Here is a 20,351-nt window from a genome sequence, read left to right as displayed (position 1 = left end):
ATTTTTGTTTCGCAGATTTACTGCCAGTGCAGATATTGTTTTGCTCTCTGTAATAATAAATTGAATTTTCTATCTCTCTGACTCGTTTGTTGAAATCTTTGTGTTACTGCATCATTTATTGGACAGCTGTAAATCACAACACAAATAATATGCAGCTACAAGTACCGAAATATGAATGTTGACTGATATACATGAATAAAAGGCAATAGTATATGACTTACTAATTTGTGCGTTAAGACATTATGCACTTATTTAGTACTCTTGTGGTAGCGATTTGAATGTGAGATCAATTTTAGAATCCAGTCTAGTTGGCACAAGCAGAGAATGAGCATGTGCTTCAATAATATAATTGAATGTTACAAAGTAATATCCATATCTGAACAAAATAGCATTTGCCTAGTAGTAAAGCATTATTCAATCATAAATTCCTATTTATTGCAATCTCTAACCAATCCATATAACATAGCTGAAGAATTATGAATTGAAATCTGTACTTACCGTTAAAAGAAGTCTGCTAGGTTTCGCTGGGATGCAGCCATCATCGCCAGGCAACGGAATGAGACTGCAGAGTTTTTGGAGAGGGCCTTGGTGGGGAAATTTAGCAGACTCAAGGATGTGACGTGATCTTCTTTCGTTAGGAGCTCGGGGCCGGGCCACTTGGCATCTGAAATGGCTCAAAGACTTGTCCTGAGTGTGAGAAAGGTCAGGAAAACGTCCCAAAAATGTAGTGCAGTCTCATTCCCCGCCTCAAGATGATGTATGCATCCCGTTGAAACATAGTAGAATATATTACAAAGTTTGTTCTGATTTTGATTCATAATTCGTCAGCCTATATTTGAATTTGGACCAAATGGATGATATTCTTCAAGGCTTCACCCAGGGTGCTGCATAACTTCTTAGAAGCACTTGCCCGATCGGGCAAGTAAAGTATTCAAACAGTTGGAATATACTTGCCCCAAAATCTATTTCACTTTCCCGAAAAATCCTTGAAAAAAGAAGTTTCACCTCTTCATATAAAGTTTTGTAGTTTTAGAAACCTGCCATGACCAAACTTAAGGTCGATATCATATCATATCGACCCTAAATTTGGGTCATTCTACTGTGAGAATTTTGCTTGCCCTATTCGGGCAAGTTTTGTTCTTTGCTTCACAGCACTTGCCCGACTCTAACTTTTACTTGCCCTGGGCAATCGGGCAAGTGCCTATGGCTTCACCCCTAGTACAAACTATTCTTGTACTTCAAAAAGACATTCATGACATTTCAGCAGGGAACAAAAAAAGGAGAGGCAAATGAAGTGTGTTGACAATGTGCTTCCACTGATGACATACTCCAAATCACAACTTTTAACTCCAGTCCGAGAAACAAATGGTATAATAACAGGATCAAACAAAATGACCTTTCATATGTTAATATGAATTGACATTACATCTCAAATTGATTAGGAAAAAAGGGAGTACGAACTGGGTAATAAGCACAATAACAAGGCAGTATGCCATAAGATGGGTTTTTCTTTCAAAGGTACATGTATATTATAAAGCACAAGCCCACATGTGATTATCTGCGTTAGCATCATCATAACGACGACATTTTAGAGGCAGATATTGCTTTTCAGTAAGTTTTCATTACTTATAAACATTTGGCTTGCTAAAGCTATTTCTGAACATGATGATACAACAGTAATGTTCTCTGACTTTCTCTCAAACTCACTGCCACTCCTTGAATTTGATTTTAATGATTGTAAAACTGAAGAAAAGAAAGTGAAAATATGCTACATACTGTTTATAATTCATCTGAAGGTTTACTATTACTGTGGGTAACACTGAGTATGACCTTGCCCATTGTTTTATTCTCATCCATGTACTGGTGAGCAGCCGAGATCTCCTCTAGCTGGAAGATGCGATCAACGATCGGCTGGAAATGAGGTTGCTCTCCTGGTGATGAGGGTGTGAAGTGGGGCAGGGCCCTCTCAGTGAATGCCTTGATCAACTCAGCTTTGTACTGCAGAGAAATCAGAGAGGGATGGATACATTCCATATAATAAGTTCCATAGTATAGATAGAACAAGAGGAAAGAAGAGAAGAAATGAAAGAAGAAAGACAGAAAGTTAAATAAACGGAGATAGATAGATGGATGGATGGATGGATGGAGGGATGGATGAATGGATGGATGGATGGATAGATAGATAGATATTATATTGCCGAATTTTACAAATTAAGTGATTGGAACTACAGGCAATGATTATACCCCAAAGTTTTCAGTTCATAAAATGCTTTGGAATAAGTTTTATATAAATGTATATATTATACAAAAGCATGCAGATATCTATTTTGATCAGGCACCCGAGGAAAGTAAATATTCAGGTACAATCACTGAATTCATCCTGTAAATCACATTTTCATTTCATACCTATCCTTTTAGGATATACACCTTCATATAAACTAGTAATGAAATGAAAAAGTGATAACCACATTGGGGGCATTTACTACAGCTAAAGACATGCTTTAAGAACTACACCGTGTATAATGAAAGATACTTCTCACTTTTCATTAATATTTTCCATTCCCACCTTACAATTTTCATCCTTATCACTCCACCATCCAACCGATTTTTTAGAACAAAGCTTAACCCTAACTAGGCCGGGCTTTTTTGGCTGTTCTTTGGCTGGGGGGGTTGATTCACGCGAGCGCCACAAAAATTTGCACGCTGGTAGTTTGCAATCTACAAGGCTGTATAATAAAATTTTCCAAAATCAAGAGATTTTATTTTATATGAATTAATTATGCTAATTTATGTATAAATCGTACCTTTTGCTCTAATTCACTTAAGCTCCTAGAATGCTAATTTTTGGTTAAAATTTTTCTTTGTTGCATTCTTAACAATCGCAATTGAAAAAAACTCGGGTTTGGAAATCAATTTCTTATGTATTTTATTGTTTTATGAATTTCTTATGTATTTCTCTGTTTTTCAACCTTTTGTTTTTCTTTGTTTTTTTCACCAGATTTATTGCACAACCTTTAAGAAGCATAATTATGCTAAAATCAATGGATTTCAGCAGTTTAAAGCAAAAATAATCATATCTTTATGAATAAGATGAGAAAACTGAATTTGCATTGACTTTGTACACAAAATCACGTTTTGGAACAATTTTGGGTCTGACATGCACTTACAAAATGTTGCGTAATTTTGAACCGCATACCCGGGCGTTGCAAATTTGGTCTCAAAAGATGCGCGAGACTTAAAAGTATTAACTCTGTGAGTGGCGCGGTCAAAAAATTTCGCACGGCGGAATGATCGCAGAAAATGTTGACGGGGGGTTGATTCAACTCCCCGGTCAGTTTAGGGTTAAGGTGAACCCTAAACCTCTTCCACTATGCAAACCTTCACAGATCATCCAAAATTTGTACCTCATCTGATCTTGGTCTGAGTGTGGTGCCTCGGATGCTGATGCGTTTACGAAGAACAGCTCCCAGAAGGGCGCCCTCTACCTTGGGTCCGCCCATCAGTCCATACAGCACCCACGTGGCATCGGGAGCCATCGCCTTCACATTTTTCTCCCAGTACGATCCTCCAACACAATCCAGGACAATGTTCACTCCTTTACCTAGAATAGAAAATCACAATGGGTCATAATCCATTAATCAAACCCAAATTTAACTCCAAACAAAAAAGTAATTTTACTTTATACTTCCATGGAATGCTATGTTTTCATCTCCCTTCTTTAATATTTATCAAAAAAAGATCATTTGTATACACACAATATATTCTCACTTTATTTTACAGCCAGGGTAATAATATGGTACCAAGTATCATTCGCAGTAGAGTATAAAGTACTTGCACTGGATAAATTGACACATTATCATCATTTTTATTATTGTTTCAGAATAAAATCGTAACTTAGTAACTGGCACATCACAAAGTATGGTCTTATTAAAAGGTCAAGTCCACCCAAGAAAAATGTTGATATGAATAATAGACAAAATCAAACTAGTAAAACGCTGATAATTTCATCAAAATCGGATGTAAAATAAGAAAGTTATGACATATTAAAGTTTTGTTTGTTTTTTACAAAACAGTGATATGCACAACTTAAATGAGACAGTCGATGATGTCCCTCACTCACTATTTCTTTTGTTTTTTTCTTGTTTGAATTATACAATATTTCATTTCTTATATATTTGACAATAATAAGCAACTTGATTGAAACATATAGTAATAAACAATGCTCATTTCACATGTTCAGCGAGGAATTAATTGTTGTTTCACTTGACAATGAAGAGAAAAATAGAATATTCCCTATTTCATGTAATACAATACAAAAGAAATAGTGAATGGATGATGTCATCTGTCTCCTTATTTGCATACTGACCAGGGTGTGCATATAAGTGTTTTGTGAAAATAAGAAAAACTTTTCAATGTCATAACCTTCTTATTTTACAAGTCATCCGATTTTGATGAAATTTTCAATGTTATGCAAATCATCTTTTTGTTGGGGTGGACTTGTCCTTTAAGTTAGGGTTAATACCCAAAATGACAATACCACACTACCAGTCAAGCCATATTTTTCCTACATGTAAACATAATGGCCAGAATTCACAAAATATTTTCAACTGAATAAATTATTTATACACATTCCATGTATAAAGTAGCGTTAATTCAGCCTGTGCATTCCGAGGCCCGTATTCTGAAGTCAGGTTTAACTTTAACTCAGGTTTAAAGTTGGGGTTTAAGTATGGGAAGCCAAAGTATCAAAATTTTATTAAGTTGTATGTTTCTTATGTTTACTGTGCTCTTTCCTGATTCATCGATGGTGAAGACAATCATCTATTTCTACTTCCTACACAATTATGAATGATTTGAGAGCCGAATGAGTTTAAGTATGATATCTCTAGTGTTAGTGATTATGTAACAATTGGCTGTCCATACTTAAACCACAACTTTAAACCCGAGTTTCAGTTAAACCCGGCTTCAGAATACGGGCCATAGGGTCTAAAAGAACGTGCACTCCTGTCTGATAAATGGAACTAGATTCAAACTTCAACAATGGAAAACAGATGTCCTCCATTATTAAGCTTAAAAACTTGGACAAAAAAGTGGTTTATTATTGTTGAATCATACCTTGCGTAACCTCAAGAACTTTCTCTGCAAAATCCACCTCCTTGTAATTGAAAGCTTCCACAGCCCCTAGACTTCGGGCCTTCTGAAGCTTGGCCTCTTTACCAGCCGTCACAATCGGGATACCTCCAGCCTCCTTCACAAGCTGAGTGGCAGCTGTACCAACACCACTTCCACCAGCATGGATCAAGACTATGTCCCCTTTCTTCAAGCTTGCTGTATCAAGATATGAGAGCAGGGCGATTCCATAAAGTATTTAGCGATTTATTGTAGCCTCTGTAGAAAATACTGAACAGTAATCATTCGTCTCACTGCAGTCACTAGCTCCACACACAGAGCGCGCAGTTTGCAATCGAAATTGCACGCACATGAAAGTGGTGCTTAGCTTTAGGACCGCCTCCCATACAGTATGTGCTTTAGTCCCACCCCCTGTATGAAATCTTCCTGATATGATTTGCCTCTGTTTACTAGTTCACATAATATGTTGCAATGATCTCAAATCCAAAAGATGCAACCCAAAGAAATTTAAGTAGATTAACCCACGGGGGCCACTTCCATTGACAAGTAGATGCCATGCGTGTCCATGGATTTTCGAAAAGTAACCTAAACAAGTATTTTCTATGTTCTGAACATGCACCCCTTAACAAGTATTAGTGTGTGAAACTCTACCCTTAACAAGTATTGGAAACAAAACGGTACCCATGACAAGTATTCCCTGAATTGACCCCCTAAGCAAGTACGATATCTTAATTATTATGTCACGGATGTCGGCTTTACCTTGACTTTCCAGGGGACTTTCATTTGGTTTAGTACCACCCCACACACCTCGCTGAAATCCAACCCTAAACACGTACATGTAGTGTCGGGCAAAATGTACATGCTGTATGAAGTATTTTAGTCTTTTTATACCCTGTCAAATTGGACCGTAAATATATAGTTTTCCTAGCAAAATATATACCCTTTTTTTTCATTATTTTAGTGTTTTTGACACCCTTATTACGTTACATACGTAACATGCCCTATCATGAAAAAGAGATCCTTTTTAGTATTTTACATGTCTTTTGGTCACGCATGGTATCCACACTTCAATGGAAGTGCCCCCCCTTCCACCCCCCCCCCCTCCAGGCCCCCCCCCCCCACTGATCAACCAAAAAGCTTGAGCCTTCCAGAACACCATTTTGGTTTCAACCATTATCGGCAGGAATAAATTACCTGCTGACACAGTAAACTTACTATCCTAGGACTTATTCAGACAAATTACAAGACACTGCACATGTAGCGTTCTCATTAACATTAAGTTAGGTGATGTGTCAGAGCTTTAAATTTTGCTAACCTAATGATACAGATTTAATATTTTATAATACACTTCATTTGAATATCAAGTGTACAGATATATATAGAAACTATCAAGGCTTGAGTAGTTCGTCAAGAATGGAAAGATTTTGAGGTTAGATGTACAAAAGACTATTATATGGGATTTCCCTTTCCCAGTAAAATGACTTAAACTAGGAAAATCATTTGGAATGTGATCAACGGGGGCTGCGGAACGGTTTTCAAAGGGGGGGGGGCTGAGTGGGCTGACCATGCAAAAAGTCACAATCGTATGGTAATTTTTCACCATTTTGTATGGTTTTGTACAACCCCCGCCCCGCTTTGGCGGCCCCTGAGCAAGGATTATAAAATTGCCTAGGTTAAATGAGCTACTTTATTCCAAGAGACTCTGGCCCATTGGAGAAAGAGTTTATTTTAATCAAAACTTCAATCAAGCACATGTCCCAAATAAATGAATCCGATAGGTTGAACATAATGTTCAAATTATGTTAACATTATGTTTGATTTGAGGAGTTACGTTTGATTGCAACTCTTTCTTCAACAGACACCTGTTCTGACACATACATTAAATTGCCATTACCCAAGTTGATTTGAAATTGAGTTACATTGTACTTTGGACTTCCTTTTGGAATTTGACTTATGGAGTTGCAAAAAATGCGCTTCAGTTGGCACTGCCTGTCACTTTTTATCCGTTCTACAGAGATGACACTGGCCATTTCAATGTAACTCCTATGACGGCTTTGGTTTTGATAAGAAGCTGAGCAATGTTACCATGGTAATTGCCAATTAAAGAAAAATAGATAAAATTTGGTTGAAGTTTTATGCACCAGGGCCCAGAAAGCAATGAGTGTGTAAGACTGGAACCATTTTAAGCTCTTAACATACCAATGAAGTACAGCAACTGAAAAGCTGTCAACCACACTTCGGGAATAGCAGCTGCTTCTTGGAAGGTCAGGTGGTCAGGAACAGGGATCAGATGATCTTCATGGGCTGTTGAATACTGTGCATTACCTCCCCTGGGAGAAGGGCCATTACTCGGTCACCTGGTGTAAGGTGATAGAATTACTCTTAAAAAATAAATCAATTTCATAATTCATACTCTTCATATTACGGTAGACTGTGTTGTTTTCATTTAATACACAATTTATATTGGGGTTGGAACTATTATTATGAAAATAATTTGTGATCATGTTTTATGAGATGCCTTTAGAAATAACATGATTAAACAGTTCAAATAATTCAAGATCTTTACCTTTTTTCCATTTTCCTGGAGTAGAGTTGGCAAGATCATACACCTCTCCGGCAGCCTCTAGTCCAAATACTGATGTTGATCCTGGGGGGACAGGGTATAAACCACGCCTCTAAAAAATGATAGAGAAGGAATTAATCTGACTACATCCTTCATCTTTCATGGATCTGCTGTGAATTTCCTAAGAAAGCATAATGCTCAATTATTTGGCTTTATCTTCTGGCCAGGGACTGTTGCACTTGCTTTTGAAATTGAATTAAAGAGAGTCAAGCACAAATCTCAAACAACACTTTCTGCAACCAGAACCACATAATGACATATAGAATGTGTTTCATCTTATCTTGAACGGCAAAGCCACACAACCTTTCTTCAACAAGACCAGGAACTCGTGGTTAAATCATTAATCGCCAAATGGAATGACCTATCAAAATCATCGTTTCATGCGCATTTTGCTCAGTAGACTGACTAGGAACCAATCAGAATTCTTCTTTCAAATTGGTGATTAATCAATAAGCTTTGTGTCACGGGGCCCAGGTCTCCTATACACAATGGCTTGCAATTAGTCAGTAGATGACAGTTTTAGCCAATCAAGATCATTGTTTCATTAACACTGTTCAAAGTACTGATCAGGCACCAATTAGAACAGATTTTTCTTAATTTTCAATCCATCGCAAACATTTATGTTTGTATGTTATAAAATAGCCAAGTATATATTGTTTTCAGTACCAAATACAAAAAAAGGTCCTGAATATCTATGAAATCAACAGTTTCTTTGCCACGTAGTGGGATAATTTGTGCTTTGTACTAGAAAATGTCTGAAATTTTGCAAAGTGTACAATTAGTTTTTTTTTTATATTTGTAGTTTGTTTACAGACAACACTGCTGCTGGTTTAGCACCATGAACGTGTTTGGATGATGATCATTATCATCATCATCATCATCAGGGCAATTCCATAAAATGATCAACATTTTGTAAGTCCAACCCCCAATTTTCTCATAAACTGACCAGGTCATGGCCCTTTGAGAACATTACAGACTGTCAAAAGAACCAGAAATCAGAGACATATATTTCATGAAGGTGCCACATACAATGTATAGGGGGTAGGACATGTATATTTTATGGAACTGCCTACCATCATCATCATCATTACTATTACTACTATTATCAGTATCAATATTATATTATTTTCATTTTCAGTGTTATTTCCATTATCAATTGTATTAATGTTATTATCATAACTAAAATATTCATTGTTATTCTTCTTATAATTATCATTATTATTTTTATTATCATCATTATCATCATCATCAAAGCTGCCAACCTTGTGCTACATAAAAAAAGGAATAAAATAGCAAAAAAAGGAAGAAACTTCCTTCGGAAAAGGAATTTCACATCATGACCTTTACAGTTTAAAACCACACCTGCCAACCTCCAGGAATAAGACACTGGATTCAGTGATCCTCAAAACTGCATTTCAAAAAAGAATATTGACCAACTATTGATTTTTGGTCTAGTTACCCAATAAGGCTAATTTACATTTAGCATATTACCTAAAATTGTGTACGTTTTTGTGAAATCAAGAAATATGAAGACAGTTTTTTTCAATAGGATATGATTTTTTTAAAATAGACAATATTGTATTTCATGAAGAAAAAAATACATCATCATCACCACCGTCATTATCATCATCATTAGATCTGTTAATTAGTGAGGGAGTGAACATTTTATGATATAGAGAAATATTTAATTTTATCTCAATAAGATATGATTAAAAAAGAAAATAAACTGAGAAAGTATTTTATTAAGAGAAAATCTATCATCACCATCATCATTATCATTATTAGATCTGTTAATCAGTGAGGTAATGAAGATAACCTTAGTCTTTGACTTGATTTCTCACCTGCAGTGTATCAGCTCTATTAATTGCCGATGAATGTATCTTCATGAGGAGTTCATGTGGACCAGGTTTGGGGATGGGTACCTCGACCACACCCAGTACCTCTGGGCCTCCTGTTCCACTCTGCTGCACGGCTTGCATCATTATTAGCAGGAATGGCGGTCTGCAAATAAGTTTTATTTTATTTCATTTCCAGGTTCATATACTCATAACAATAGTCAAATTCATTACATTGAAAATAATCATCGTACAACATCCAATATGCAATATCAAATAAATATAAAAAAAAACACTCAAAAAAGGAAAGAACACCAGCTAATGGCTGGGGATTATCAAAAGAAATCAAATTTCTGTTAAAAGACTCTCCTCATTAGCTGGTGCTAAAAAAGAACACTAACATTAAAATACAGTTCAACAAATACAACAAATAAAAATGACATTTGGAGACATAATTGGCTAATGCAGGTTTAGAAGGGGAAAAAAGGAAGGAAGGAAGGAAGGAAGGAAGAAAGAAAGAAAGAAAGAAAGAAAGAAAGAAGGAAAGAAAGAAAGAAAAAAAAGAAAGAAAGAAAAGGAGAAAACAAGAAGGAAAGAAAGCAAAAGCGGGATAAAAGTGAATAAGGAGAAATGGTGAAAGCAAGAAGGTAGAATTACTGATATTCATTTTTTTTCTTAAACGACTGATGACTAGAATGAGGAAATGCAATGTTTGAATTGTGAGATTTACTTATTTACCTCTTGAGATCCATTTAATTTGCATTTTTAAACTGAATGAAGCGATGATATAAGGTATTTTGATATAGGCCTACAATTCTCAGTGCTAGTGTTTGATGGGTATTGCTCATTTTGAAAAATGACAAACGAATGTCTCCTGTAAAAATATTATGCATAATGTGTAAATTTTGTTACTCAACGACAATCACTGCAACCACTCTGCCTGTGGTGAATCTACGAGATCTATGCAACATACAACACACATTTTAAAACTTCTTTAAATTATCACTTTTGTAACCCAAATTTTACTTTCCACCAATTTAGATCTATTCCATAGTTATATTTTGTTTGGAATAGATCTACATTGGTGAAAAGTAAAGTCATGAAAGTTGGTTTGAATTGTTATTTTTCCTTTTTAATTCAGAATAGATAATTCAATAAATCACTTTACTTCAGAACCAAGTTATAACATGATCATTGATGAATAATAAGGCTTGTTCCACTCATTCAATGAACAAGGTTATGATATTCAAGGCTTGTAACATACTGAGAGCACCAAAAAATAAAGCATTTTTCCCCCAAAACAATATAAAATAAGCCCAAACAATGCCAACCTTATTTCACCACACAGGAAGTCCTAACAGTGGAAAATTTATATCATACACTTGTACATTGGATGAGTGAATGACTAATGTCATGAGACTTGACATGTCACATGATGTTGCCGAGAAAAATTACGTTGTTGTTTTACTTTAGAATTTTTGTTTTAGAATTTGAATCTTTGGTTTGGATATGTTTCACATTTGAATGATTTCCAGCCGAAATCAACACGAAATAACCGTCTCCTGGGATTAGGAAATGCTGTCTCCTTGTAAATTACAAAAATTTCAATAAGTTATAGTAATGAATATCACCAAATCAGAAATCAGACAAAATAAAATGCAAAGTCGAGTATCGACACTAGGCAACCCACTGACATAGAAATGCATGGATGGGACAATACATAAATGTGACCTAACATAGCCCGCATATTTCAGCTGTTTTGGGGGGTTAAAAGTAATGTTCTAAAATAATTGTTGGACCTTATGGTCATCCAAGTCACTAGGGACAAAGGGTATATGAATAGCAAAAGTGGAATAGTTTTGGTGGGCTAATTAATAGTAATATTCTTACCAGATTAGCAGCCTAAGAAGACAGCTCGTTATATGGTAAGCCGTTTGTGTAACAGTTGAAATTGTTGAGTTTAATTGTGTTTAATTTAATTATTCACAATAATGTTTTTATTTTGTTTTCAGCATATTTATCTTTAAAATTCCTAGCTAGAAAGCAAGCCAAAATTACTTTTTTCTTTTTTTTTTCTTTATAATAGCTGCAAAATTTTTAACTCGTATAGACTGCAACCTAACAGGGGCCGTGGAACGGTTTTCAAAGTGGGCTGACCATGCAAACGTCATAATCATATGGTAATTTTTACGTTTTTGTACACGGTTTTGGAAGAAAAAAAAGTGGGTGGGGGGGGAGTGAAGTACGGGAGGCGCATTCCGACATCGAGCTTCCATTATTTTGTTTGATTTCTACCAACTGATTTTTTTAAGTGCTCTGTAACTATATATATTTTATTACCTGAGTATCAACATTTTCAGCTCTCTCTGCGCACTCACATTACTGTATTTGTTTTGTCAAATACATTTACATATTCTCTTCGTTTATTCCATTAAGATATAAATACGGTATATCCCTTTTCAGGTTGGATTATCAAAACTTATCAGCTAGCATTGCGCGCTTGCATTTTGATTGGTGAGTAGAGTATATACCTCTATATAATAATTATATAACAAACTACTTAAAATCCCCCTTTCATGACCATGATGACATGCAGTTTATATAAAAAAAAATCGGCCCGCGATTTGCGGTCAAATTAATTGTTATAAATATATTAACCCATGCATCCTATTCATAATGAGTGCTTAAAATGTCCAGTTGTCAGACCTTAAAACTATCGAAAAATTTCGCGCTCTCATAAGGCTTATTAGATTGATAAATAAGATGATAACATTTTCATGAATTCCTTATAATAGTAGAAAGGAATCTCGACAAGTTTAGTTCGAGCTTATATAGGAAGAGGGATATAGGAAGGGATAGAAAGATAGTCATCATTTTCATAAAATGTCCTTATGTATGAGTGTCCCGGTCCTATATAGGTCGAAATGATAACATAAAAAATATCAGCTCGCGCTTAGAGCTCGCATAAAGTGCAATCCATATCCACTTCACAATTTTCCTATACACAGTGCTTGAATAAGTGCTCAAATTGACTTTTTTTCAGATCGCCAATATTTTCGGCTCGAGCTGCGCGCTCGCATCATTCATTTTCATGATAAAATGTCGAATGTCCAGATTATAGGTATAAATTTAAAGCAAGCGCACGCGTGTTCATTGAGATACAGAGTTGTCTTTATTTAAAACATGCATGTTTGAATATCCAGTTTATTTAGATCAGAATATAACAATTTTTCTGCTCGCTCTTCGCGCTCGCATTATTTATGTAGGAACATGTTCAATTACCCACCCTTTCATTATAATTTGCAAAATATGAATATAGTGTCCCGTTTTTGGTCTAAATCTATTTTTTATTCAGCTCGCATTATTTAGTTATATACCTATCCAGTTCATGATTACAAAAAGTGCTTATAGAATGTCAATTTTTTAGTTCGGAATATAAAAAATCATCAGCTCTCGCTTGGCGCGCTCGCCTTGTTGAAATCGTGGCTAACTGTCCCTAACAGATACCTTAATTACTATCAGGCCAGAACATAATATTAAAAACTTCTACTTACCCTTTGCGCTCGCAGAAATTATATAATTACAAATAAATCTTGCTCAGGGCTGCCCAGCCTTTTCAATTTCAGGACAAAATAGACGAAATAAAAAAAAAGCTCTCGCTTCTCTCTCTCACTATTTAAATGGGGCTTATGAAATTATTACATATGTATGTTGTTTTATAAAAATATAGCTAAGAAGTGACTATTATAGGACTACCCCTTCAAAATCAACTTTGAGCGGCCGATCGGGGAAAATACAGGTAATTTTTTTCGCAACCCCTACTAATAGCGAAAGCTGGATCCACCCCTGCATAATGTCACGCTGTTTTATATTTTAGATAATTATATCCAGAGATATCTTATGTTAGAAAGCCACCGATAAAACCAATCATTGCCAAAAAATATAGGCCTGAGCATAATAATAATTAAAAAAAGTGCTGCACTGTATGCACTCTGTAATTTTTTAATGTATGGAGACTTCAGTCTGTTTTGTGAGTTTGTTTTACCTTTTTATTATTTTGTATATTTTCGGTTAATATGCAATATGTCATATCTAGTGGGTTATTGAACCCCCGGGTGGTATTTGGTCTAACCTTAGAAGAAATGAAAGGTGAAAGGGTCTACTATTTTTCATCTTTAGTAGAATCAATCGTAAAAAAGGCGAATGCCCGTTTGAAATTTTGTACAGGTATCAAAGTTGTATGGATCAAAAAGCAAGGCGTATTCTCTGTTTTGCACTTATTCAGAGTTTATTTGACTATGCTAACCCTGCTTGGTATAGTGGCATAAGCGAACTCGATAAAAAGAAGTTGAAAATTATACAGAATAAAATTGTTAGATTCATTAACTGTTCTGGTCCCAGAACCCATGTTGGCTATACCGAACTCACTGGAGCAGGTTTTCTTGAAGTCAACAAAAGATCAAAGCAGCTTATTTTGCACCACGTGCATAAAATCTATCACAATAGATCGAACCATTACATTGGATCAAACTTTAATCTCGTTACCGAAATACATAACTATAATACAAGAAACAGCCATTTCAACTTTTGCTTACCAGAAAGGATAGGGCCCTCTCATTCCCTAGAGTATTGGTAACTCCTTTTATTACAATGCTATAAAACATTGGAAATCCCTTCCCAATTATATAAAGGAAATAGGAAACTTTTTGCATTTTAAGAGGAAATTGAAAGAATATCTTTCACTTGAGAGTCAAAAAGAAGATGCAAATGATATGTTATACGGTTGATTAAGCCTGAATACTGACCTAGGTCTTTTCTCTTCTCTACCAGGTATTATTATGTATTTTACATAGTGTGATTGAAGCTTCGATATGTTCTTTCTTCTATTTCTATTTCTTTTATCTCTTCCTATTCTCCTCTTCGTGTTGTTATTGTCGTCAATGTTTTTGCTGTTGTTCTTCTCCTTATTTATTTTCCTTCGTTATCAGTTTCTTCCGTCTCCTTCTACTCCTCGTCCCCATTATTCTTCTGTTGCTCCTCTTCCTTCTCCTTCTTTCTTCTTCTTCTTCGTTATATTCTTGTATATATCTAATTTCTTGTCTATATATATTATTTATTGGTAATACTAAATTCTGATTTTTTTCCTTCATTTTTAATATGTAAATAGTATAATTGAACCATTTTATTATCTTAATTCAGGACCCCACTGGAAATAAGCTTTCGAGCTTTCGTGGGTCATCCTGTGCAAGCCTGTTGTTTTAATGCTACTGTATATATGTTATGGTGACTTGCCAAATAAAATCAATCAATCAATCAATCAATCTACCAAAGAAAAATATTCACGGGGCCGCTTGGGCACACATTATGAACGACGCGAGGCTACCATCTCAGTCTGTACACTAAAATTTACTTTTTGTAAGTGCGTCATTTCGGGGCGAACTTCATCATTTTCAGTTATGGAACTGACAATTTTTGACAAGAAATGTGCAATCATTGTTTATATATGTCTGTGAATATATAATAATTGAATATATGGAGAAAGTTTTGAGATAAAAACTACTAGATTATGGGTGCAATGCATGCTTAGAGCTAGAGATATGTTGCAACGTTAAGGGCGCCATCTCTCGTCAGAGGCAGTTTGGCCAATATTCAGGGATGAGCTAAAAAAAGAGACAATGAGAAGGTTTTCTTTATGTTACCACCCCCCCCTTCACAAGGTAATCTGTATTGCATGGGTTAAAACGTATTTTAGGGGCTCACTTCAGAAAGAAATCCTGAAGAAAAATGGCTACAGAAGTTTTTTTTAATATTCCCCCCGAAATGATTGAAGGGCTATATGGTCAACAAATCAACCTTCCCCGAACGATCCTAATATAAGGGGGGGGGGGGGGGAGTACTTGGTTAGCTTTCCTGTCAAAAATGTTATGTTATAGGATAAATTGTATTTTTTTAAAATTCCTTCCAATAGGTAATGATAGAAGGGAGGGGGCCCGATCAAACACCTATTAAAAAAATAATCAGTAAAAGTGTTTATCACCCCCCCCCAGCCTCCCCGGTGTAAAGACGAAGGGAGCTTTAGGACCTAGGGCTAGGGGGTATCGGAGTGATGGCATTTCTTTTTTTTTGGGGGGGGGGGGGCTCGTCAAAAATATTTCGACGGGGAAAAATCAAGTGTAATGACCCCTCCCCCCCAAAGAGAATGTAGGCCATTTTTTAACCCCGTTTCCGGCTAGACTAATCTGGATCTACTGTTTAAATTCGTCAACGTTCTTGATATATCATCAGCTCTTTGCTGGTGCTCAGTATGAAAAAAAACCCGAAGCGAACGGAGAAAGAAGAGGAAGAAAGAGGGAAAGACGGAAATAGATGTTAAAGTTGGCACGCGTCCAAAATAACGGCGGGGAAAAAAACTTCCGGGACGACGTGCATTTTTGCACCATGAGTTTAGGCTAATATTGTTTACATTGCAGGAAGTCAAATATGATATTGATATGAAAATCCAGTGTGCATTATTTCGTACATTATTTTGTCGATCTTGAGGGAGGGTAGGGTGGGGCCGTGTTGGCATTCAACGATGTGCGAGCGCTGGTATTTTTGTAAAACCACCATAAACGCGCGTCAAAATATATTTATCAAAATGATTTATACATATCCTGTAAATAATTGTGACCCGCATGGAAATACAACGAATCAAAGAAGGAGAAAGAGAAGAAAAGAAGGAGGAGAAGAAGAAGAAAAAAAGAGGAGAAAGAGAAGGAGAAGAAAAGGAGGAGAAGGAAGAGGAGAAGAAAAAAAGGAGGAGAAAGAGAAGGAGGAGGATGAGGAGAATAAGAATAAGAGAGCCGGAAGAAAGGGAGAAGAGGAAGATGACGAAGAAGAAGCTATATAGGGAATGAAGGAGAAAAAAAGAAAAGAAGGAAAAGTGGAGGTATATAAAAATGGAGAGGAAGAAAAGAAGATGAAAAAGATTGCCATTTAAAAATACATCGAATTTCACATTTGATATCAAATCCGACTTCGAGCTAGACTATCTTTGTTGATGACTGTAAAGCTTTGTTATTGTCATGATGGGGATTCCCCTTCAATGCATAATAAACGAGTTTCGTGTGTCAATTTTGTTTGCTTTGTCTGTGTCTATTTTTATCCCTATACACAACAAAGTTTTGTCCAGGGCAGGGTGGATGGCCTGGCTTTGAAAGACTCAGTATTTTGGCAGTGCATGGATCTGATAAGAGGGGAAAGGTAAATTGCCAACTCGTCCACTCACCACATGGTCTACTTTCATTTAGTCTGACATTCCGTCCAGCATGTCCAGCATCATTTTACCTAACAACCATTTGGTCCAATCATCACTTTGTGCCGGGCGATTGATAACTGATGATACAGTAATTTCATTGGATAAATGATGATTTTCACAGACTATTGTTACAAGCTACTGAAATCCTACCACCTGGTTGGCTGAGAGCAAATTTGTCAGTGAAAATCATTCACAAAACTTTTCATGAAACTTTCTGAATCTGAATAAAACAAGAAACAACCGATATTTTCAAACCATATAAATTCTCCAGTTTATTTGAGCATCCTATTTGACTTCCGACAAAAACAAGCTTCTCTACAACAACAGTCAAAGAACAAATACAATGTAAATATAATATCACTTCTTTTCTCCTCCTTTCACAGACTCGGTCATAAGGCATAGGCATACAATCAAATTTCCAAGTGTGTATAATAACACTGGAAGGGGAGCCAAATGCCGATCCTTATCTATTAACATCTTCAATAACACGTGGATACAAATAAACATCAAATATATCTGTCACCTTTCTTGGCATGCAAGATTAATACCTTTCCAAGACAAACTTGCATTCTGTGCTTTATGAAATAAATTTGATGACTCTTCTCATCTTCATCACCTGCTTATTCATAAGAAAGCAAATTCTTTCAAGAAACTAAGGGACCATGGACTTCTACATACTCTCCACAGGACATGGAAATGCACCATGAAGGGGCCACTCCACAGAGTTAACAGCAAGTTGATTTGAATTTAGTATATTTAAACCAACAAATATCTGATCAAAACTTGATCATTAAAATCAAATTAACATATTTATTCATTTTGTATATTTTAGCATTGCATGTGCAAATGATTAAAGTGATGCTAGGGTACACAGTACAAGCCTCATTTTCATTTTGGATGTTTAATTCTAATTTCAAACATTGCATTTCTGTTTTTGTCATGACAAGCCAAAACAGTGTATTAGTGTAACCATCTTGGATTAAAACAATGAAATATTTGCAGGCTTTCGTTTCCAATATTTTTATGGCAATGTCACTTTTCTGAAGGGTTTGTACATTTTTCTTATTTGTTATGAGTTTTCTTTTAAAGGTGCAAAATATCAAAGGCCCAGTGATAGGGCCATACCCTTTGAGAACCTTACCTTGGATAGATTAAAGTGCTGTATTTGTATCTTCATCAAATACAATCCGATAAAAGGGAGGGCTTGTGACATCTTCGCCCCGCTTGTTTAACCCTTTTTGATAAAACAAGACAAACCTCGAAAAGCTGCAAATTTTTTGTTGAATGCCATTATCATAATAAACTCAGAAAAGTTACCCCTTGTAGTGTAGTCAGTCTAATATGCTCAGTGCTCATGATCACAATAAGTGCCATCTAGTATGATTCATGATTAAAGATATAATTTAATCTGAAATGATATTAAATCAATATAAACTTCAGTGATCTAAACTTGTAAGCTTTTCAGTATTTCGCACATTTTTAAACATTTAAGCGAGTTACCCTTGGAACTCATTTCAGAAAATGTGCTTCTCATGTAACAACTCTGAGCAAGCTGAGAAAAAGAAAATCTAATTTGAACAACGAGCAAAATTAGCCTCCATGTACACAATATCGATTTTTCTTTTCGGTTCCAAACTATTTCATTGTCACAATACAAGTCCATAAGTCAATGAGTGATCCTCTTCATACAAGTATTAAAAAGCATTCATTTCTTTCTCTTACACATTGTGGTCATACCATACATACAGTTACACAGGATTATATCTGGTTATAGATCTCAAGATTCTCAACAGGGAATGAATAAAACATGAAGAAAATTCAGTAAAACAGTTACGACTTCAAATAAAACAAGATTGCTTGTTTCCGCAAGTTCAATACAAAGAGGCAAAAACAAATGAAATACGGTTTCATAAATGTTTCAATTTAAAGACCATCCATGCTCTCTAAAGCTTCCTATAATACTCTTGTCGCATGCCTCAGGTCATGTACACCCTTATACCAGGATAATTCCCACATGGAATATCCCCCCCCCCCCGGGCTTCGGACCACATCTTCACTTGATGAGCTCCATGTAATGGACAACACTCCCTAGACACAAAGAGGATACCCCTCCCCTGAGGACACTCCTCCCAGAGGACACCCATCCCCACAGGATACCCCTCCCCAAAGGGCACCCGTCCCCACAGGATATCCCTCCGAAAGGCTATCCTTCCCAGAGAACACCCCTCCCTGGAGGACACCACTCGCCACAGGATATCCCTCCATGAGGACACCCCTCCCTAGAGGACACCCCTTGCCTCAGAATATCACTCCTGAGGACACCCCTCCTACAAAAGGATACCACTCCCCAGAGGACCCCTCTTCCCACAGGATACCTCTCCCAGAGGACACCCCTCCCTAGAGGACGCTCCTCCCCTGAGGACACCATCATCAAATGATAACTCATGGTGGACAAATTTTAGGTTGGCTTGGGGATTACCTTCCATGGGAAGTCTTCTTACAATGTATATTTCTACATGTAGGCATACATTGATGTGGCCAAGGACAAACTACTTGAAATATGCATGTAGGACTACAAAATTACAATGTGTCGCCATAGATTTTGGTATTTTGATAGCGATTCTCAAGTGTAGTTCAAGATGTCAACAAGCATGATACCTGATCATTGGTGACATATCTGAACAGTTCATAAATTATGTTAAAGATGCATTTTATGCTTTCCTCTATGTGCATTCTTTCTATGATGTACGAGTGTACATATTCTTTATCAAACACGATATTAAGCCTTTCTCATTTACACCTTCAAGATAAACATGTTTGACCATCAAGTGAAATTCCTTGTAAACTTTCTATTGTCAAATAATTCTTTTTAATCAACTGGCCAGAAATCCTGCTTGCACAACTTGTCTCAACTGCCTGGATGTTTTACAAATATGCTCAAAATACATTGTTTTCTATTCATTCTACTGTAAATGACTGTGAGGCAATCAGATTGTAAATACACTATCTTGAAGCAAACGAACATGTACTTTGTAGTTGTATAGACACAACCTAGTTTGTAATTAAAATCAAATTGTTTAATGTACAAGTATATATTCAGTGAAAATACGCTAGTCTGCAGATACAGACCCTAATTGACATTATAATCAAGAAGTGGCAGAAGTGCCGTAAATTGTAAGGATTGTGTCTGCAATTTGGGCAGACCATCTACTGGGTGTATAGATAGGGAGGGGTCTGGTAATGGGTAGACTAATTACTATATGGCTAATTTAGGCAGTTACACATAAATTACAATTTTGTTGACAGTCTAAATAGCTAATTCATTTCTTTGGAGACGTTCACACCTGCCTGAACCTGAAAAAACAACTAGAAAATACCAGCTTGAAATCCAATAGCAAATTATGTGCATTTGTATTGCATTCTGACATCAAAAGTTCATACAAATGTATGGCTAGATAATTTGCTT

The 20,351-nt window shown here is 36.1% G+C and overlaps 1 protein-coding gene across 1 annotated transcript; it reads right to left on the bottom strand.

The window, feature by feature from the left end:
• Window positions 1-634: 634 nt before the first annotated feature.
• On the bottom strand, window positions 635-9,759 carry LOC121414454 (quinone oxidoreductase PIG3-like). Its single transcript, XM_041607634.1, is given in 8 exon segments — window positions 635-687; window positions 1,777-1,998; window positions 3,405-3,601; window positions 5,116-5,324; window positions 7,326-7,461; window positions 7,464-7,487; window positions 7,697-7,805; window positions 9,595-9,759. Coding segments are annotated over 7 exon segments (1,035 nt in total). The 5' UTR covers window positions 9,736-9,759; the 3' UTR covers window positions 635-687; window positions 1,777-1,779.
• Window positions 9,760-20,351: the final 10,592 nt, after the last annotated feature.

Source organism: Lytechinus variegatus, chromosome 4, assembly GCF_018143015.1.
Source record: "Lytechinus variegatus isolate NC3 chromosome 4, Lvar_3.0, whole genome shotgun sequence".
Classification (NCBI taxonomy): domain Eukaryota; kingdom Metazoa; phylum Echinodermata; class Echinoidea; order Temnopleuroida; family Toxopneustidae; genus Lytechinus; species Lytechinus variegatus.
This window is presented reverse-complemented; position numbering and strand designations above follow the sequence as displayed.